This window comes from Schistocerca cancellata, chromosome 5 (genome assembly GCF_023864275.1).
Source record: "Schistocerca cancellata isolate TAMUIC-IGC-003103 chromosome 5, iqSchCanc2.1, whole genome shotgun sequence".
Classification (NCBI taxonomy): Eukaryota; Metazoa; Arthropoda; class Insecta; order Orthoptera; family Acrididae; genus Schistocerca; species Schistocerca cancellata.
The window spans coordinates 481,284,900-481,297,682 of NC_064630.1; the positions used below are offsets into that span (position 1 = coordinate 481,284,900).

Below are 12,783 nucleotides of genomic sequence, written 5' to 3' on the forward strand. Positions count from 1 at the left end.
GAGCAGAGAGAAAGACTGGTTACAGCTTAGCACCTGATATAAGTGGAGGCATTGCAAGCGACCCAGGGCAGCAATCGCGAACATAATCTCTGGACACATAGGTCGTTCAGCATGGTCTGTGATGTACCCCAGCCAGTCAGATTCCATTCTCTGGAGATGAAATTGCGAGCATCGACAGTTGCAAGACACTCAGTTTAAGCCGTTGTTGACAACGATGGAGGCAATCATCTAAAACTCAGGAATTCATCCGAACGTGGAAAGCTAACTGAGCACTTTTTGTCCAAGGACTACGTCGAGAAAGACTTCGTAGCAATGTAAGGTTTGCTATTGCTGTCAGTCAAAATTTCTTTGTAGCAGTTTTACTTGTGAGAAAATACTGAACGTAATCCTACACTGGATATCAGTCGTTAATGTGATTCCAGAATGAGATTTTTACTCTGCAGCGGAGTGTGCGCTGATATAAAACTTCCTGGCAGATTAAAAAACTGTGTGCCGGACCGAGACTCGAACTCGGGACCTTTGCCTTTCGCGGGCAAGTGCTCTACCATCTGAGCTACCCAAGCACGACTCACGCCCCGTCCTCACAGCTTTACTTCTGCCAGTATCTCGTCTCCTACCTTCCAAACTTTACGGAAGCCCTCCTGCGAACCGTGCAGAACTAGCACTCCTGAAAGAAAGGATATTGCGGAGACATGGCTTAGCCACAGCCTGGGGAATGTTTCCAGAATGTGGTTCAATGTTGGACGGGTTTCATATTTGTTCGTCTGCATATACTATTTGCCGGAATTGTCGCTACACTCGCACGAGTCGTCGGCTACTGGTGATGCGGATGAGTGACCAGACTCCCGCCTCCTGGGTGTTGCAGGGCTTCAGCCTGCCGAGCGTGTACCAGCTGTACACGCGCTGGGCGGCGCCCGAGGAGCGGACGGCGCTGATGGGGGTGGCCTACACCGGCTTCCCGCTGGCCAACGTCGTCATCTTCCCGCTGTCCGGCGTCCTCTGCCAGGCCACCGCGCTCGGTGGATGGCCGTCCATTTTCTACGTCACAGGTGAGCCTCTCCGCTCTCCACTCTCTTAACACACCGATGGAAATGGGAAGTACTACCCCCCCTCTAAATACCTTGAAAGAGTGTTACCAGACTGATTAGTATTTCTGTTCCAGTGGGGTATGCTGATTACAGTTTGATCTTCATGCAAGCTTATAAGCAGTATATAAAAATGTTCTTCCTACTGATGCAGAATGGTGTGGTGTCCACAGGTAGTGGGCGCAACACAGAATGCCTAGAGGACTTGCATATGTAGCGTATCGCTATCTTTTGGATTTTGAGAGGAGTTGAATCATTGGCGTGAGGGATACGTGAGCATCTCGTCGACAGACTGCTCTCTGTAGTGCAGTGATCGCAGAATGAATCGACAGAAAGGTGTGACAAGAAGTATTGGTACGAGGTCTTAGAAGAACTTTACAACTGGTAGATCGTAGAATTGTTCCACTGTCTCTGAAGAATGGATGACAAAAGGTGAAGTAAGGAGAAAGGTTACAAGCAATGTGTCGCCGTGAACCATTGGTAACAGGTTACTGGAAGCCGCCTTAATATCTCCAGTTGCCATACATCGTTTACTGCTGACACTGAATGACAAGTCGCGTAGTATTTTATTTATTTATTTATTGCCAAATTATAGACCTGTTACCTGATGTTTAAAACAGGTAGTACATCTTACAATTTTCGTTTTTCATCTTCCTACAGTTTTCTTTTCTTTTGCTTTATGTACAGAATTTACAAAGAATGATACATTTCAAAATAACAATAATTTAAGGTTGAAATATAAATAAAATTTCGTTGTTTTTTAAGAAGAATATAAAAAGATGATAGGAGAGAGGGTTGATTTGTCAGTACCATTACCGAATGTGGCTAACAATGAATATCTCGGAATGGTTTCCTCGATGAATATCTCGGAATGGTTTCCTCGAGACGTTGACCACCAGTCGCACACACACACACACACACACACACACACACACACACACACACACACACACAAATGGTTATTAGTAGATAAATAATATTGCTTATCCAATTTCTTACTAATCCTATGTATTAACTACTTTAGGTGCCCATCCATGTACAGCATTTGGCGATTTCTTGGCTAGATCGTCAGCACCTTACGCTTATTTACTGCCACATCTCAGCTTCTTCCTCCTGTTCCTCCTCATTGTCACTATTTTCGCTGTCACTGTGGGTATCGCTGTCCACCCTCTGGAGATTATTGTTACGCTACACATAGGCATGTCTGTAATGTCGTGTGTTGTTTTTGAAATACTGTTTGTCAATGCGTTTAATTGTGCCCATTGTTCTTCGTCTCTTATTGATGTGTATATATCTATGCCTGTATCTGTGTAGTCAAAGTGTAGTGTATGTCTATTGTTCGCGTATTGCGCGCAGAAAAAGACAGTGTGTTCTGGGGAACCTTCTTCCCCGCATGTGCATGTAGGTGTCTCCCTCAGACTCACGTGGTTTAAGTGTGTGGGATAAGGTCCGTGTCCAGTTAAGAAATGTACCATACCGGGGCTGAGATCGATATGTCTCATTCTCTACCGCTCCCTTATGTCAGGGAGTCAGGCGTAGTATGCAGTCAGAGACAACTTACATGTCAAAGAGTGGAGCGCCCCTAGAGACCCATACCTCTCCAACTCCTGGAACCAAAGTATGGCCGGCCGCTGTGGCCGAGAGGTTCTAGGCGCTTCAGTCTGGAACCGCGCTGCTGCTACGGTCGCAGGTTCGAATCCTGCCTCGGGCATGGATGTGCGTCGTGTCCTTACGTTAGTTAGGTTTAAGTAGTTCTAAGTCTAGAGGACTGCTGACCTCAGACGTTAAGTCCCATAGTGCTTAGAGCCATTTGAACCATTTTTGAACCAAAGTATGCTGAACCATTGGGTATGACTAAAGAGCTGATTTGGTAACTGTTGAAGGGGGTCTGAATGCTCGCCACCATGTGATAAGAATTTTAATCACTGTTGTCATACCCTTCCTGGCTAGTATACCAAGTGCAATTTATCAGCTGGATAATGCAAGTGTGCGACACTGCTGTGCACACTACAAAAGGCTTGATGAATGTGCAGGTCAGAGAGGGGCCTGCCCGGGCAGCTGATTTGTCAGCCACAGAACATACACTATCTGATTAAAAACATCTGGACACCCCTATTTAATGTGGAACTGACCACTGAATGTCACGAGAGTCCGTCTCGCCAATGTAAAGTGAGACCAAGAGTACTGTCGATCTTTTTATTCGTGGCGGGTGTATTTCTTAAACAACATTTCGAAGTTTTTTTACATTGACTATTTTTCACAAATATTGAATTTATTATATCTTGCACGATTGCCCAAGTTAGGCCTTCCAGTCCAGTCCAGTCTAGTGCACTTGAAGGTGGTCTGTAAAGCCGGAAACAGCCTGTAAGGCCAAACTTGACCAGTCGTGCAAGATATACTTAACAGGTGTGAAATACAGTCGACGTGGAAGACTTCCAAATGTCCTTGATCAGTACTGTGTTGTCTGTAGAGAAGCACAAACATCAGAAAGGGTTGGTCAGGAGGCCTCAGTGACTTCGAACGTGGAGTAGTCATTGGCTCTGACCTGAGTAACAAATCCATCAGGGATATTTCAACCCCTCTAAAGCTCCCTAAATCGGCTGTTGGTGATGTGACTGTGAAGTGGAGGCGCAAGGAATAACCACACCAGGCAGACCTCATGTACTGATGCACAGCTAACGTGGAACATTGTGGAGGGTGGAATCACTCGTGAGTTCCAAAGTGCTATCAGCAGTCCAGTTATTACTATGACTATGGGCCTAAGGAGTTAAAAAGAATAGGGTAAATGGTCGAGCAGTTCCTCGTAAGCCACACATTTCAGTAGTCAGTGCTAATCGACGCTTCAGGAGATGTACAAAGCGACGCTACTGGGCAGTGTAGAACTGAAGTGAGTGTTCTGGAGAGATGAGTCACGCTATGCCCTGTGGCAATCCGATGGATGGGTTTCGCATTTGGCCAATGCCTGGAGGGCGTTACCTCCTATTATGTGTAGCGACAACAGTGAAGTACGAAGGATGTGGTGGTACTATATGGAGATGCTTTTCGTGTTTAGTGAGTGCACTTCTTATTTCGTGTACACAAACGCTATATCTGGCAAGAAATGGACATAGTTTATAGCAGCATGAAGAATCCAAAGACTACGACTGTTCAGCATGATATGGAACCTGTCATAAAGCAGCGTCCATGAGGAAATGTTTTGTGAACAGTTACATTCTTGAAATGGATTGCGCTGTCCAGAGTCTCTATCAGAACCCAGTTGAGTACCTTTGCGATGAATCGACTTCATTCAAGACCTCTGCGTCCAACTGCCTCTTCTGGTGTCAACTCCAGAGGCACATTGGGGTGGCAGTCCTCTTCGGACATTGAGACACCACATTAAAGGTATTAAAGTTATATGAAGGCGAACGGTGGAGGGGACTCCTATTAATGTCCTCCAAAATTTGTTAGAATATTTTTGAGCAGATAGTGTAACTGGGATGCGATAGAAAGATGTATGCTTCCATACCACCCCCAGCCAGCAACCTTCACGTACTGACACAGCATGTTTTTAAGACATTGCAAGAAATTTCTAAAGATGACATTCAGAGGCTGTTTGCTTCCATGCCACAACGGATACAAAAGTGCATCGTACCTGTGGATATCACACCTCGTACTGATGTTAGTAGCCGGCCGTGGTGGCCGAGCGGTTCTAGGCGCTTCAGTCTGGAACTGCGCGACCGCTACGCTCGCAGGTTCGAATCCTGCCTCGGGCATTGATGTGTGTGATGTCCTTAGATTAGTTAGGTTTAAGTAGTTCTAAGTTCTAGGGGATTGATTACCTCAGATGTTAAGTCCCATAGTGCTCAGAGACACCGATGTTACTAACGGAGTCAGTTCCTTATAGAATGAAAGCATAATTATTGAATACCCATTATATTATTAATATCTCCATAAAGACTGGTGAATTTCGGACAGGTACTTCACAATGTAATACATTCCATATCCGCCAGTGTAGTTATCCGCTTCATGTACTTAAAGGTCAAAATTTCTCGACTTGGCTCATAGCATTGATATCTGTACAATGTTGTTTATCGTACATTGTTACACAGAGCGAATCAGGAGGTACGTGCTTTGAGGGATGATAGTATTAGTGATTGCGAACAAAAACCGACATATGAACATATGTCCTCTTCTTAACAGTTTCCGAGGAAGCTAATGAAAACAATGCAGGTAATAGTAAATGAAACATTGCGATATAATGTATTGTTTAATTGTGTACATTTGCTCAAAACGGAAGTTCAAAAAATCCTCTTTCAACTACCATTCGTTTTGCAGCTCTTGAAGACAGTTGCTGTGTTGCTGTCTCAGCTCATTGGTATGGCCGTTTACTTGAGCAGACGCGTTCAAAACACGAACAAGAAGTTCCTCCTTTCGTATCCGCTCCTGGCCGAGCGGTTCTATGCGCTTCAGTCCGGAACCGCGCTGCTGCTACGGTCGCAGTTTCGAATCCTACCTCGGGCATGGATGTGTGTGATGTCCTTAGGTTAGTTAGGTTTACGTAGTTCTATGTCTAGGGGACTGATGACCTCAGATGTTAAGTCCCATAGTGCTTAGAGCCATTTGAACCATTTTGTATCCGCTCCGCGGTTGTACACTTCGCTCTTAAGCCAACCCCACAAACAGTAATTTAACTGAGTAAGATCGGATGATCTTGGTGGCCTGGAAATGACTACGGTGACCAATCTAGCGCTCAGGATAGGTTTCAGTGACATGCTGTGCCACTAGCCGCACGGAATGTGCAGGAGCTCCGTCGTGTTGAAAGTACATTCGCCGTTGTGTCACAGAAGGAATATCCTCCTAGTATTCTGGTAACACATTTTGAAGGAAGTCAAGATACAGTACTCTATTACGTTCGGTTATCTGAAACATCTACACCGATGAGTTGCTGATCAACAATATTGCGCAAGTGAAATGCGCACTGAAATGATCAGTAAACACTACACTACGTAGCCTAATGTCGCCTTCACTGTATTCAGATGTGAGTGCTGGTGAAGAAGGACATGCGACTGACGCCCGTGACTTTCAAACAGCTGTATGTCTCTGATACTGTTAAGGAAAAGGTATATGCATATCTGAAGTTTTTGTTTAGAATCACCAACACTGCCATCCCTCAAAGTATGTACCTTTACTCCTGGTTCACTCTGTGTACATCCACGAGTAACTGAAACACAGATACCTACGTATAGTCCAACAAAAAGTCTGTCACTGACGCTTCTGCGAGTCTGAAAGGTAGGATCGTGTTTGCCGGGTGTAGCAGGTTGCGTGGTGTGGGAGTGGTGACTAGATGGCCGGCGTCGCCGTCCACCACAACTGACATATTGTGTCAAGCACATACTTATTTTGATCGAGTTAAGCAGAGAATAGCGCCTCCTTTCGACCGGATGATGGCGGCAGCTCGTGATCTGGGCGTCAATCAGCTTACCAGTCAATGCGTTCCCACCATTTGTAGAAGAGATACCATAACATGAGTATGTAATGTGAGCAGCAGAGATAGTAAAAATTATTATTTAAAACTAAATGTATGCCCTGACAATACTCAGAATTAACAGTAAACAAGCCAGAGGTCAACAGCATTCTACCGTAACTCCTCATCACCGCTAATATCACGAATGAAATAGTACTGTATCTGAAAGCGCGAAGTATCTGAGCGAAATTCCTTTCGTTCTCTCTGCGACGTTTCTGTGTTAAAATCAAACGACTAGTGAAGCTGTTGTACAGCAATCTCCTCGCGTCTTGTGCAAACTTGTCTCGCCCCTTTCAGGTTTACCCCGCCTCTTCCGAAGACTGAGCATTTATACGCTGGACGTACCAGCGCTTACATAAATATTACTGTTGTCTGTGCAGTAACTACACTGCCATCATGGACTATTAAGTGCTGGACTGTAACCCGAACGACATAACCTCTAAGGAAGCGGTGACTGAGACACTGCACGTAAGGCACTGTGCACATTGCAATAAGTTCGTAATGTAATATGGTAAACTAACCTCGGTTACGTTACAGTAGGCGAAAGGCGTCCCCGTAATGACGCTTAAGTACTTCCAATGTGTGCAGTGTCTCACTGTGGCGTATACCATCAGTGGTGTTTTTGTTGTACTGTTGCAGGCGCCTTTGGGTTTGTATGCTCTGTGGTGTGCTGGTTCCTGGTATACGAAAATGCGAACGAGCATCCGCGCATCTCTGCAGAAGAGAGAGAGTACCTCAACGCCGTCGCCGTCAAGGAGACTGGAAAGGTGAGTGCAGCAGACAGGCAGTGTGTGTTTCACGTTCATACAGACTAACATAGGAGCTTGCTAGTATTCCCAAATATCTCGTTATGAGAAACGCTTGTGGAAATACAAAAAGTGAAAGAATTTCTTTTAATAGAAATAATAGTGTAACGATAACAGTAATGATATTCTTAGGGAGAAGACGTTAATGTGTTTTCAGGACAAGTCCATTTTATTGCGCAACCAAGCACAGTTCCCTGTTACGTTATTTTAGCTGTTGTGTAGTTATGATCTGTGTTTTTTAACCATAAAATGATTTGAAGCATATGTCTGTTGATTTTTCTCTGTGAGAGAGCTAGTGCGAGTGAGAGAGAATGTAGTAGGATGTTTGAGAATTACATTTTATAATAATATTTTTAAAAAGTAATAAAATAAAAAGTTACACATTCATATCCAATGATTTTAGTACGAGCACGGATATTCTCGCTGTTGAGTGTTCTACACATACCGCCACCACCACCACTCTTCTTCCTACTACTACTACTACTACTACTACTACTACTATTATTATTATTATTATTATTATTATAACACGGCCTATACAGTATTCCTCTTACTGTATCCATTCGTTTTTTGGACAGCTCATACTAGTGCACCATCATGAATGTACTTTCTTAGGAAACGTCTAATGTCCCTTAGTCTGATCTCCTACGCCCTTTTATCGTGCAGTAGTAAGTGGTAGCATTCAACAGTATTTCAGACCTACACACAGCCCATTTTTAAAAGGTACAGTGTTAAAATATCGTTCCAGACAAATAATCTAATGAGACACAATCTGAAGCACAATGTCGGTAAAAAGATATATAAATTCAAAAGATTTGGAGTTTGTAAAATTTATTAGATATCCCCTGATGGACAGACAGGAAGAATATTTTAGCTCAGGTTCAAGAAACATACAGATGCACTCAGGTCAAGTAAATACGACAAATCAATTGTTGCGTATCACATATATAAAACAGGCCATCTCCTTAAGGGAACAAAAGAAGACAGAAATCTTGCACATCGAAAACAAAGGGAGGAAACCAGACCTGCTAAAAGAATTAGCGATCGTCAGTCGTGGTAAAGAAGCGTGACAATATTCTGAACGTACGAGTGAAAGGCAACGAAATGAACTTTCTTAGAGACTTTGTAGAATTATCTTAGAGCAGATACACGATTATAAATTTGTATCATATCTTTGAGGAATAACTGGATGCTGAAGATCGTAGACTTAGGAAACGAGGAAAAATAGGCGACCAATAGAACAGCGCTATAATTGAGCCAGTAGTTGCAGTTACATAGTAATACAGTGGGCATGTCAGTTCACAACAACCGCCGGACCTCTGCAGAAGGCCGGCCGAAGTGGCCATGCGGTAAAAGGCGCTGCAGTCTAGAACCGCAAGACCGCTACGGTCGCAGGTTCGAATCCTGCCTCGGGCATGGATGTTTGTGATGTCCTTAGGATGGTTAGGTTTAACTAGTTCTAAGTTCTAGGGGACTAATGACCTCAGCAGTTGAGTCCCATAGTGCTCAGAGCCATTTGAACCTCTGCAGAAGCGCCAGCTTAGCACTTCGGAACCCGCAGCATGAATGCAGGACGCGACCCAGTGCAGTGTGCGATGTGAGACGGGACGACCACTGGCATACATCGACGATTTTAATGTTAGACATGGCTCCACAGTCCCACGTCCTTTTATTCAAATTTATATGATGAACGGCGCAGTTGTTATTGTTCGTGGATTTTTTTAACTCTTTAACTTCATGAGCTACGTTGTACAATCTGATGATGAGAGCATTGTCTCTCGAAAGGCATTGTTGGGCTTTGTGTAGGCCTGAAATACGGTTGAATGCTACCAATTATTCTGAACAAATGGTTCAAATGGCTCTGAGCACTATGGGACTTAACATGTCAGGTCATCAGTCCCCTAGGAGTTAGAACTACTTAAACCTAACTAACCTAAGGATATCACACACATCCATGCCCGAGGCAGGATTCGAACCTGCGACCGTAGCAGCAGCGCGGTTCCATACTGAAGCGCCTAGAACCGCTCGGCCACACCGGCCGGCTGTTGCATCGTCCTTCTGGAATTGCCCAAGCCCATCGGAGTGCACAATGGGCATGAATGGATGCAGGTGATCATACAGGATGCTTACGTACGTGTCACATGTCAGAGTCGTATCTAGACATTTCAGGCGTCCCATATCACTCCAACTAGTTATTCGTAATGCGCAATTAATTTATGGGGTGATGGCGCAATACTTGGACACAAGTAAAGTAAACAGAAAGAATACTCTTCACTAGAACAAATTACATACCAGATGAAATGCTGCTGACGAATGTGATACACTGAGCTCACAAAAGTCATGCACATGTATAGATGGCGGTAGTATCGCGTACACAAGGTATAAAAGGGCAGTGCATTGGCTGACCTGTCATTTGTACTCAGGTGATTCATGTGAAAAAGTTTCCAACAGTATTATGGCCGCACGACGGGCATTAACAGACTTCGAACGCGGAATGGTAGTTGTAGCTAGACGCATGGAACATTCCATTTCGAAAATCGTTAGGGAATTCAATATTTCGATATCAACATTGTCAAGAGGGTGCGGAGAATATCAAATTTCAGGCAATTCCTCTCACCATGGACGACGCAGTGGTCGAAAGAGATCACTTAACCTGCGAGAGCAGCGGCGTTCACGTACAGGCGAGCGACCGCTACGGTCGCAGGTTCGAATCCTGCCTCGGGCATGGATGTGTGTGATGTCCTTAGGTCAGTTAGGTTTAAGTAGTTCTAAGTTCTAGGCGACTGATGACCTCAGAAGTTAAGTCGCATAGTGCTCAGAGCCATTTGAACCATTTTTTGTGGGAGTGCGACGAACGTGTCCATTATGACAGTGCGGCGAAACCTGGCGCAGAGTACTAGAAAATTGTGGGATGATCAGACGCGTCCCTATTTCATCGATAAGAAGTCATGGCAGGGTTCGAGTGTGGCGCAGACAGCGCGAACCCATAGACCAAAGTTGTCAACAAGGAACTGTGTAAGCTGGTGGTGACTACATAATGGTATGGTCTGCGTTTGCTGGTAATGAGCTTGGTTCTCTGGTAAATCTGAACCGATGTTGACTGAAAATTGTTATGTTTGGCTACTTGGATACCATCTGCAGCCATTCATGGATTATGTTGCTAAACGACGCAGTAATTTTTATGGATGGCCGTGTGCCATGTCACTTGGCCATACTATTTGCAATTGGTGTGGAGGACATTCTTGACAGTTGGAGCGAAAGATATGGTCACCCAGATCGCCCGACATGAATCCCATCTAACATTAATGGGACATAATCGAGAGGGCAGTACGTCCACAAAATCCTGCACTGGTAACATTTTCTCAGTTCTGGATAGGTGTAGAGTCTGCATGGATCAGAAGTTCCGCAAGGGACTTCGAACGACTTGTTGAGTCCATGCCAAGTGGAGTTGCCGCACTACGTCAGACAAAAAGAAGTCCGACTCGTTAATAGGAGGTATCGCATGGCGTATGCCACCTCAGTGTAGTGAAGATGGGCATGAGAGCTTTGATCTAGTCATTGCAGTAAAATTAAACGCTGGCTGCGTTGTGCAGGAACTCATTCCACAAAACTCCGCCTGTTGACAGCCGCCCAGTATACCGTGGGGCTCCGTGCTGAGGTCTGGCCCTGTGATGGCGTACCTGGTGGCGCACTTCTGCTACTCGTGGGGCTTCGTCACGCTCGCCGTCAACCTGCCGCTCTTCATGAAGGAGGTCCTCTTCTTCGACCTGCACCAGGTGAGTGTCACACACTATGCATCTTAGTAGTCATACATTCATCCAGTCGCGACATGATATTCTGCAAATCACAACATACAGGAGAGCCTTTAGGGATTTTGGAACAAGTCAAGCTATACCAACAACAAATTAATGCTGATCTATTCAGACAATTAATTATATACCGTCCACATACATTAATGTGACCACTTGTTAAAAACCTACATAACCATCTTCTGCACTTCCCACCACTGCGATACGTGCAGTAACAGAGTCAGTGAGGTTCTGGGAGGTAAGGACAGTTGTGTAGAGCCACGCCGACTCCAGTTCTGTGGCCAGCTGCACTAGATTTCTCGGATGAGGATCCATGGAGCGAACAGCCCAGTCGACACGGTCACTCAAGTTCTTGGTAGGGCTCTAATCCGGGAAGTTTGATGGTCGAGGGAGTACAGCAAACTTATTCTGCTGCTCTTCGAACCCGGCACGTGCACTGCGAGCTGCCTGACACCTTTCATTGTGCCGGCATTTTAGGCGTTACAGTCTGGAACCGCGCCACGGCTACGGTCGCAGGTTCGAATCCTGCCTCGGGCATGGGTGTGTGTAATGTCCTTAGGTTAGTTGGGTTAGTTAGGTTTAAGTAGTTCTAAGTTATAGGGGACTGATGACCTCAGAAGTTAAGTCCCATAGTGCTCAGAGCCATCTGAACCATTTTGAACCTTTCATTGTCCTGTTGGTAACTGCCACCGTGCCGAGGAAAAACAAACTGATTGTCGGTATGGACACGGTCCCTATTGATAGATGCATACTCGTGTTGATCCAGTGTGCTTTCCAGAATAAAATGTCGAAGTGAGCCAGCGAATTCCACTAAAGCTTTTCCCAGACCACAAAGCTCCCTCATCCACCCTAGTTCCTTTGCTTTCATACGTTTCACGCCGTACACCCAAACAGCCAACTGTTCGATGGAGCATAAAACGTGATTCATCTGAAGCGGCCACCTGCCGCCACTTATTGGGCACCCAATTCTGTTACTGGGTATGAATTCCAGCCTTCGTCGTCGATGAGCAGCAGTCAGCATGTGCGCAGGAATCAGGCCCTTGCTGCGGTGACACAAATGCAGCAACGTTCACTGAAACTGGGTAAGGAGTCACTGCTGGCAGCCTCTTGATTCATGTGGGCGGGCAGTTGTCAACAATCGCACTTCAGTTCGCCCGCACACATCTCCGCAACCGTCAATCACCCATTTCATCTATGGCCCTTGGTGCAACACAGTTGCCTCGGCGCCGGTTTTAGATAGCGCCATTTTGCCATGCACTGTATATTTTAACCATAGTTGTATGTGAACAGTTGCAAATTTGACCGTTTCGGAAGTGCTATAACTGCTTCCACCCTTGGTCCGAAAGCCGATGATTACGCCGTTTTGGAGTCAGATAAATCGCTCCGTTTCCACATTGCCACAACGATTGCATTGTTTTCCGCGTCCCCCCCCCCCAAACTCACTTTGTACCCTCCACTGCTAGTGCTGCCACATGCCGTCTGTGAGTGGTTATTATATGTTGACGTCGAACTCAGGCGGTGGTCATATTAATGTGACTGGACCCAGTGTATTATATTAAAAATACACGGTATAAGTTCGC

At 45.3% G+C, this 12,783-nt stretch overlaps 1 protein-coding gene across 2 annotated transcripts in view; it reads left to right on the forward strand.

The window, feature by feature from the left end:
- Window positions 1–12,783, forward strand: part of LOC126188224 (uncharacterized transporter slc-17.2-like) — a 447,637-nt gene that overhangs the window by 406,075 nt on the left and 28,779 nt on the right. For both annotated transcript variants that reach the window (XM_049929775.1, XM_049929776.1), the window contains 3 exons: window positions 866–1,049; window positions 7,228–7,355; window positions 11,021–11,170. In XM_049929775.1, the coding sequence (XP_049785732.1) occupies window positions 866–1,049; window positions 7,228–7,355; window positions 11,021–11,170 (462 nt within the window). The remainder of the gene's footprint in view (window positions 1–865; window positions 1,050–7,227; window positions 7,356–11,020; window positions 11,171–12,783) is intronic.